We start from the raw sequence: 9700 nt of genomic DNA on the forward strand, positions 1-9700 counted from the left end.
CACCAGTTCATTGTCTATTGGGTAATGCTGTATTCTCCAGGTGGGTACTTTAAAAGAAAAGCTTTAGTTTTGGAGGCTGAAGCCATGGATGCCTGGCCTCTGGTAAAGGTTACATGAGAGGTAGCAGCCAATCTGAAAGAAAAGAAAGAGAGAAGGAAGGAGGGAGGGAAGGAGGGAGGGAAGGAGGGAGGGAGTGGGAGGGAACAAGGGAGGGAGGGGAGGGAGGGAGGAAGGAAAGAAGGAAAGAGAGAAGGGAAGGAGGAAGGGAGGGAGGGAGAGAGGAAGGGAGGGAGGCAGGCAGAGAAGAAGGAAGGAAGGAGAGAGAAAGAGAGAAGGAAAGAAAATTACAAACCAATACTACTTATGAATATACACAGGAAAAAAGTCCTAGATGAGAAATACTAAGTTCAAATACAGCAAGATGTTCAAAATGGAATGACACAAATTGAAACATGTAAGGCCTGGCTAATTTAGGAATATCTACATAAACTAGTTAAACTTGATCCTGAGAGAGTGTCTCTGTGTGACTCTGCCATCCAGGAGCTTGCTCTGTAGACCAGGCTGGCCTCAAACTCAGATCCACCTGCCTCTGCCTCTGCCTCCCAAGTGCTGGGATTAAAGATGTGTGCCATCTCTGCCAGTTTTACACATTCTTTTTGAGACATCTTCAAAGTATAACATACGCTCAAGAAGTGTATAGTGGTGAAGTGTGTCAGTGATAAAGGCACTCGACACCCAACCTGACGATCTGAGTTCAATTCCTGGAACCCCTGTGGGCAGGTGGAGAGAGCCAAGTCCTGCAAGTTGTCTACTGACCTTCCTAGTGCCCATACACATGCACAGAGTACATGTTGAACTCCAAATCACAAACAAGATTCGCTGCTTTGAACATACACACGGAAGTGGCAATGTATCTAGTTTGGGTAGGAAACACTAGTATGTCTTTCTCATCACTTCATACAGAAGTCTGTGCCCAGCAATACCCCCCCACCCTCTTGTTCTATGGAACTTGTTGAGTAGACCACAATGGCTTTGGACTCAGATCCACCTTGCAGTATGGGTCACTGCTGTCCCTTTTCACCTCTCCCTCCCCTCTTCTACCTCTTTTCTTAACTGGCATAGCTTTAACTTACTGTCGTATCAGCCTTGAGGACTAGACAGTTTTTGCAGGGGAGATGCAGAATCACCAAATACCTTTAGGTTTTGTTTTCCAGCAAACGTTTGGTTTTTCCTTTATTCTGAAGTGACTGTTGCTGCATAGACTTTTTTCAGCCTTTTCTTTTTAAACCTTAAAAATGTTAACCTACTATTTCTTGGCCTCAGTGGTCTGTGGTTCTGTGATCTGCTTCTTCCTTCAGGATGACTGGACACTGCTGCACACCAGGCTGCAAGGATGAACTGTAGCCCTGAAAGGGTGGGGTCTGCAGGATCCTCTGGGAGAGGCCATGGGTGGAGAGGCCCTTCTCCAAGGATTTTACTGCTACAGCTTTAGATGGCATTGAGTGAAACAGCTGGTGTGTGTACACTACTCGGGGTAAACAAGGGCTGTATGTGAACCTTGGAGAGTGGGAAGTAGTTTTCAGGGTGAATGTAAGTCATTGGCTGGAGTGCAGGTTTTTATGGTGTAGTGGGCTTGAACTTGTAGGTTTGCCAAGGACTACTTGACTTTCCTCAGATAAAGGAAAAGATCAGAGGAGCTACCTGGACATGGTAGATGGTAACCTTAACTAACAGGGTTTCCCCACAGTGGTCTGTGATCAGAAAATATGTTAAGTCTTACTGAAGATCCCTTTACCTAAGTCACTTCTCTTTGGCTTTAAAAGATTCTTTTTCTTACATAGCCTCTACTGTTAAATATCCCAGTATGAGTCCCTCAGATTTTAGCATGCTGTTGTGAGATCGTTTTGGAATAAGCACTCCAACACCAGTGAAGAGTAGACGGAATGTCGCCAGGAGCTGCCAGGACAGGACCAGGACAGCTCCTGAAAGACCTCAGTGCTATATCCAGTTTGAATTCTCACTTTATGCTCTAGACCACAAGGTAGAGTGGGCAAGCGATCAAGAACTGCCAGGTAGTAAGGAAAGTCACACTTGCCCAAGGCAGTACAGACAGTGCTTTAAGTAAGTCACTTAATAGACCACAAAATCAGTATGCAATAATTGGTCTTTCCTACCTTACTTTGTCAACGCTGGGACTTTTGCTTCCTGGATGAGCCTGTTCACACTTAGGATTTCAGGCATTATTTCTTCAAATACTGTCTCTGTTGAGACTGCCATCTGTAATGTTGAGCTCAATGCGTTCACACTCTAGACTGTTGTCTTTTATGTAAATACTTGAGAACAGAAATAAGGATGGGAAGTTTGAAGTTTTTTTTTCATCTGCCTTTATGACAGACAGAGGAGGAGTCTCTGACGTGAGATAGAGAGGCTGGGGCAGGGATGCAGGAAGGGCATGACTGACTGCCTTGGGTGAGCAGTGTGAGCACTTTGAGCTGGAGAGCAGATGTTTCTGTTTACAAAGTGAGTGGGCTGGGGCTATACCCTGGTAATGTAAGTGCCCTGGGATTAAGTGCCAATTTTATTGGCAGCAAATGGGTCCTGATGGGATGGCAGAAAAGCCAGTATTTCTGTTGCTGCACCTAGTTTAACCACATATGATACAGGGACAGGTTGCAGATATAAACTGTTTCCAGTGGCAAAGGGAAAAAAGAGTACATGGCAGACAGCTAAAAGCGCTCTGCCTAGAGTGAAAACAGGGATGTGAAAACATGGCCTGTTCACTGAGTGCTGGGAAGAGAGGCTGTCAGTGTCTGCTACCCAGCTAAAGTCTGATTATCAACAGACAAACCAAAGTGCCCAGGATATGGGCAAGCTGATGCCAGTGTCTCTGTAAGAAGACTCACTGGCTCACTATCGAGCACTGTGGCATTCCAACACATCAGTTCTTCCCACTGGAATCCACAGATTCCAGGCAATCCCAGTTAAAAGATCGTTTGAATCTCAGAAAATTGATTCTAAAGTTTATATGAAGAGGAAAGAGATCCAGAATCACCAACAGAACTTTTTAAAAAGAGAATCCTTGGGTTGGGGGTGCACACTTTTAATCCCAGCACTCCAAAGGCAGAAGTGAGTACACCTCTATCAACTTGAGCCAGTCTGGGCTATAACAAGTCCCAGGCTAGCCAGGACCACATAGTGATTGCCTATCTCAAACAAGTCAAAGGGTGATCGTGTCCTGACTGATAATTTCTGTAATACTGCTTTGGCCATTGAGAAACTTTTCTTTTGTGGTGCTGGGAATTGAATCCATGCTAGGTAAGTGCTCCACCACTGAGCTACACCACCAGCTTTGGTTGGATGATTGGTTTGAGCCAGGGTTAATTATGTAGCTCAGGCAATCCTCTTGCCTTTGCCTTGCGAGTGACATAGAGTGTGTGTGGGCATCTGTCTCTCATATCTGCCTTGGGGTGGAAGGACAGCAGAACAGGGAGCCCAGAAGTATATCCAAACAATACAACTGATTAATGTTGGCAAAAACAAACAAACAAACAAACAAATGCAGCATATGTTACTTTAATCACCTGAGAGCAAACACCTAACAAAAATCAACCCAAAGGAGGAAAGACACTACTTAGCTCAGTCTGAGCCCAGGGCTGGTGGGCATTTTCAGTTTTTTCCTTTCATTTCTCCTATGCCCCGCTATGAGAGGTTGGTTCTTCCATACCTTGGCACTTCTCTCTGGAAATATCCAGTGGAGTATCTAAATAGACAAGATAACCATAATATATATGGCCACTTATATGGTATATATATATATTTACGAGTATGTAACACACACACACACACACACACACACAAAAATTAGACTGGCAGAAAGACAGCCTTTTCAAAGAAAGACCCTGAACTACTGGATATCCACATTAAAAAAAAAAAAAAGACAAAACAACAAACCTGTACAGACTTTAACATCCTTCATAAAAATGAACTGAACCTAGATTACAGACCTCAATATAAAACACAAGGACCAGTAAGTTGGCTCAGTGAAAAAACCACACTTCCTTCCAGGCCTGCCCATGTGAGTCCAAGCCTCGGAGCCCACGCTGTGGAAAGAGAACTGGCTCCTGCAAGTTGTCTTCTCACCTCCACACTCCACCACAATAGAGATGGAACTGAACAAGATAAATGACTAGGTAACAAAGAGATTTTAAATGACCCTGGATTAGGGGGCGTGTGTGTGTGCATGAATGAGCAGTGCTTGTGTGTGCCTGTGGTGTGTGTGCGTGTGTGTGTGTGTGTGTGTGTACCTGAAGACTGAATCCAGGACCTTGTGCATGCCAGGCCAGTATTCAACTGAGCTACACCACCTATCCCTAATACTTTTATAATTTATTTATTTTTATTTTATGTGCATTGGTGTTTGAGGGGGTCAGATTCCCTGGAATTGGAGTTATAGACATGTGGGTGCTGGGAAGTGAACTCAGGACCTTTAGAAAAGCACCCAGTGCTTTTAACTGCTGAGCCATCTCTCCAGCCCCCATACTTTATTTTTAACACCAAAGGCATAATATACAAAATAATTGAGAAGCAGGGTTTTATTAAAAGTAGAAAAAAACTTCAGCTTTGAAAAACTGTCAACAATGAGAGAACAGAACAGAGACTAGGAGAAAATCGGATAGATAATTGGTCCAAAAAAGGACCTTAAAACTGAATAATGAGAAAACAATCCAGTTTATAAAATGAACAAACACCAACAATGGAGAAGTACAGGTGGCAAGCTCGGTGTGGTAGTAGAGCAAACAGGTCATGAGTTCAAGGCCACTATTTCAACATTTTCAAACAAGATACAGAGAAGGCAGGTATAAAAACAGATGCCCAGTGTACTTCAACAGAAATCCCTCATGACAAATTGTGCCAAGGGCACAGAACAGCAGAATGCTTCCTCCTGGGAGGTGGACAGTATGTGCTCTGCACAGCTGGTTTACCTCTTACAACTCAGGCTTGTGCTGACCACACGATCCCATGGTTGAGCTCTCTGGTATCCAGAGGAATTAAAAACACACGGGGAAAACTGCTGCAGACATTGCTTCAAACTTCCAAACTCAGAAGCTGAACAATCAAGTCATGAATCCATGGAGGAACTTAAATCTTTATCACTACATGAGGGAAGACACACTAAAAGGCTGGAAAAGGAAAACCCATGGAGACAGTAACCAGGCCAGTGGATGTCAAGGGATTAGAGAGGAAGCAGTGGACAGCACATGGGGTTGTTTTGGGGTAACGAAGCCATTCTGTACAATACTGGTGGACACTGGCTGTTGTATTTTAGACTTCAGATAACAGCTGTTCTCATTTGTGAAGACTACAGGAGACCATGCATAACAGAAAGCTTCTCAAACTGTCAGACACAGTTCTACTGTTGGGTTATTTCTCAATGCATCTAAAGCATGTCCTGGTGCGTATGTTTCGATGCCTAATCCAAACCTCTGACTGGTTAGCTCTCAGTGTTCATGGTTAAGGCTATGTCCCTGTGCACAAGACATTTAGCTCCAAGAAGGGACGGAATGTAAGGCCTGACCCAGAGCTGACTGTTCTGCACGTCACTTGCAGGGGGGGAAGAGTGACTAACAGCTACAGATCCCCACGTACACACCAGTGTATGATATGGTCATTCAGCCAACACGGCACAGTAACAACACTCATCGGTTAAACAAATGACAAATGCACAAGAGTGGCCCCCACAACCCTTCACCGGCCCGTGAAGACCAGGACCAGCAGCTCCTGAGCAGAAGGCACTTCTGCTAAGCTCCCATGTCCCGATGCATGGAGACGGCACTTCCTCTTTCCAGAGCCAACACTGAGACAATCTGGGAGATCAATACCTTGAGTTCATTGCATGTGACATTTACAATGAGACCAAGAGCTAAAGCAGAAGTTTATTGACATCCACTTATATAGTATTTTACACATACACACCAAATATAAAGTCCTTGGCATTCAATCTACTCTTCTTAGAGTTGTTTCATGAGAAAATGGGATTCTTTGCCCTCCCCCAGGAAGATACTGCTGCTATGTATGCTCCTGAAAATAATACATTTGATTACACCGCCTTCATAAAAACAATCCTTAAATCCTCTGCAGACAGTGAAGATATACCAGCATAGAACCCTCTCCAAATGTAATGCTTCACAACAGAGGTGTAGTGCAAGAGATACAGGAAATGGTGACTCCTCAGAGGCCATATACACACCTAGAGGAGGATGCCAGAGAGCTAAGCTCCCAATTGGGTGGCCCTAGCTTCTGAGTGTGGCCAGCCGTGACTGCATAGCCTCCAGGTCCTCTTCATCCTCCTCCTCTTCTCCCTCTTCTGAGGCAGCCATCGCTCCTGCAGGTTCAGGCTCAGGAAGGGCATCAGTTACTTTACTGGGTGCTTTGCCCAAGGCTCCTAAAGGGAGAGTGAACAGCTTAAAACCCACTGCATACGGAACAAGGCCCGTGGCTTTATGACCTCCACTCACACCTGTACCAAGGCAATGGAGCTGCTATCTAGAGTGGGGCTCTGCTTCCTCTGACAATGCACATCTCAGCTGAGAGAAAGACAACAGCGGGATGGGGGGGACGGACTTGCTATGCTGCCCTTGAGTGATCCTCCTGCCTCAGTCTTCCAACTAGCTACTATTACAACAGTAATAACACATCCATGTCATCTTTATTCATAAAAGATGAATATCATAAAATCATAAAAATTTTCATTTCTAGACTACTTGGCATGGTGGTGTGTACTTGAGTCCACATACTTGGAGAAGAAGGGTTACTTTAGCTCAGGATTTTGGGGCCATCTTGTGCAAAATAGTGAGATCTTATCTCAAAAAAAAAGTCATTAATTCTGAAGTTCTTAATTTAAATTCTTGAATACTACCGAAAACCTAAATTTATTTTCTCTGAATAAAGTTTAAATGTTGAAGCCAGACTGGGTGGCACAGGCCTATAATCTCAGCTAACTGGGAAGCTGAGACAGGAGGATAGAAATCAAGGTTTACTCAAACTACAGAGAGGTCGGCATCAACAACTTAATGAGCCCTTTCTCAAAATAAAAGGCTGAGAATCGAGCTCAGCAGTAGCGTGTGCCTGTTTCATGTGTGTGAGGCCTCAGGCTCAACCCCCAGTGCCACAGGAAATAAAAAAGCCAAACAACCACACTGTTAGCCAGATTGGGGGGAGGGGGTGGACACCTGTAATCTAGTGAGGCAAGAGGAGTGTCTGAGACCACTGTAGACATTTGAGGCTTGGTGTGTTGCTATGTACAGTAATGCTAAATACTGGCCTCCTCAGAGACGAGAGAATCCTTGTGTATACCAAGTGATACTATGTAACCTCGCTCCTTAATTTAAAACTATTGGTTGAATAAAAATGCATACAGCCTATAACTGGGCAGAATGAAGGTAGATGGGGCTTCGGTGCCCAGGACTTGGGGTCTAAGGAGAGGCCACAAGAGGAGGAGCAGAGAGTGAGGAAAGAGGAAGACACCACGGGGTAAGGGGCTAGAACTGGCCTTGAGGCTGGCTAGATGGATTAGGATCGGCTCTGACAGGGAAGCAGACAAAGTAGCACCGAGGGTCGGCCCCTGCGCAGCTCGAGGACTGTTTGGGTTTGTTATAAATGTAAAGCTGTGTGTCTTTTATGTGGGCACTAACTGACCTGAGGATGAGCTCTGACAGGGAAGCAGACAAAGTAGCACCGAGGGTCGGCCCCTGCGCAGCTCGAGGACTGTTCGGGTTTGTTGTAAATGTAAAGCTGTGTGTCTTTTATGTGGGCACTAACTGACCTGAGGTGCGCGCAACCCCCAATCAGTGTTAATCACAACAGTGCTTATACAGCAGTGGACGACGACTTTATAACCACAGTAGTGGACTAGAAATCCAAACACTTCAAACACCAAAACACACCCAATAAACACAAAACCTCAAACTAGTTTCAAATTTTAACAAAATATATTTTCAATTACCTTCTGTCTCCCAATAATTTAAAACAAATAAAAATTAAATTTCACTATTTTCTGGAGCATAAAATTCAGAAAACTAAAAATTAGCAACAGAAGTTGAAACTTTTTTTTTTGCCGGGGGGTGGGGGATGGGGGGTGAGACAGGGTTTCTCTGTGTAGCCCTGGCTGTCCTGGAACTCACTCTGTAGACCAGGCTACAGGGATTAAAGGAGTGCGCCACCACCGCCCGGCAAGTTAAAACTTTTTATTTCTAAATTTAACATAGACATGTTTTACAGTAATGTCAGGTCTATATTAACTCAAATTCCTAACAGCTCTTTTCATTGTGAAAATTAGAAACTAAAAATCCTTCGTTTCTTGAAAACTAGTTATATAGCTTTACTGTACTTATTCCTTAAGAAATACCTTGTCGACTCCAAATGCAGATGCAGCCAGTGTTGACTGACTGGGGGAGAAAAGGGTGACAGGGAAGAGTTGGAGGGCTCTCCTGCTCATACCTGCTGTGATTTCAAAGAGGATTCTGTCAATCTCCGTTTCCGCTGCCTCTTCCATTTCTTCCTGATCATCCATGCTTTCAAACGTATCCTCTAACATCTCCTCTATGATTCCAGCCTGAAAAGAGAACAAACGCCACCTCCCTCAGTGTTACATCTGTTCCCACCAACACCCCTAGATAACACCCAGAGAAAGTTCTAGGCTCTCTGAGTCTAGTCCACTTTTCCCAGGTGGCAAAGAAAATACTGGGTGATGGCCTCTCTACAGACAAGGTGTAAGAGCATATAGTGCTCTAAATTTGCATCCGGGTTGGAGAATGCAGCCACTGGTAGTAGTTCCTGCATTAACCTTGACTTAGACAGCAGTCCTCAGGAACCTGCTGAAAAGATGAACAAAGACCCTTGAGCTGCTTCAAAAGCAACTCCTTAACACAGCAAATACAACCTGAGGGGCAAAGGTTAAAACAGGATGAAAACTGGCTGAAGTTAAGAGAGACACCAGAATAACAAAGGCATGAGCAGGGACAGAGTCCAGAAAGCATTCCAGACACATCCCGGCATGCCAGGCCCCAGCTACTGGACCAGGTTAATCTGGTAGGTGTGCTGAGTATCAGTTAGTCACCAAACACGGATCATCTCCTCTCAAGAGAAGCCACCTACAAAGCAAAACCAGTCACTTTACTAGAAGCCTCTGCTGTGCAGTCTAGCAGTCTGCCTTCTTTCCCAGAAAGTAGCAAGGAGGTGGGGGGATGGCTCAATTGGTAAAGTGGCACAAAACTTGAGGACCATTTCCAATCCCCAAGCTCCCATCTGTGCCCAGCACTGGGGAAGGAGGGTGTCTTAGCACTGGCCAGACTGACGAGCTTCAAATCAGTGAGATTCTGTCTCAAAAAAAAAAAAAAAAAAAAAAAAAAAAAGTGAGCCCGGGCGGTGGTGGTGCACATCTTTAATTCCAGCACTTGGGAGGCAGAGGCAGGCGGATTTCTGAGTTCAAGGCCAGCCTGGTCTACAGCATGAGTTCCAGTATAGTCTGGGCTACACAGAGAAACCCTGTCTCAAAAAAACAAAAAAGAAAAAAAAAGTGAAGATCAATAGAGAAAGACAGCAGATGTCAACCTCTGCTTCCACATGCACACACACAGTTCTCAGACACACCACATCCCCCCCACATGCACACACACAGTGCTCAGACACACCACATCCCCCC

At 44.8% G+C, this 9700-nt stretch overlaps 1 protein-coding gene across 2 annotated transcripts in view; it reads right to left on the minus strand.

Moving 5' to 3' along the window:
• Positions 1-3557: 3557 nt before the first annotated feature.
• The window catches only part of Chmp3 (charged multivesicular body protein 3), a 37183-nt gene continuing 31040 nt past the window's right edge, over positions 3558-9700 (minus strand). Inside the window, exons 5-7 of one of the 2 annotated variants that reach the window (XM_028762280.1) lie at positions 8497-8611; positions 6248-6442; positions 3558-3760 (exon numbers count right to left, since the gene is read on the minus strand). In XM_028762280.1, coding sequence (XP_028618113.1) covers positions 6291-6442; positions 8497-8611 — 267 coding nt within the window. In that variant the 3' untranslated portion in view covers positions 3558-3760; positions 6248-6290. Of the gene's footprint in view, positions 3761-6247; positions 6443-8496; positions 8612-9700 lie in introns of those variants that run through there. The other variant, XM_028762281.1, reaches the window with a different exon arrangement.

The sequence above is a fragment of the Grammomys surdaster genome, unplaced genomic scaffold (genome assembly GCF_004785775.1).
Source record: "Grammomys surdaster isolate TR1022 unplaced genomic scaffold, NIH_TR_1.0 133, whole genome shotgun sequence".
Taxonomy (NCBI): Eukaryota; Metazoa; Chordata; class Mammalia; order Rodentia; family Muridae; genus Grammomys; species Grammomys surdaster.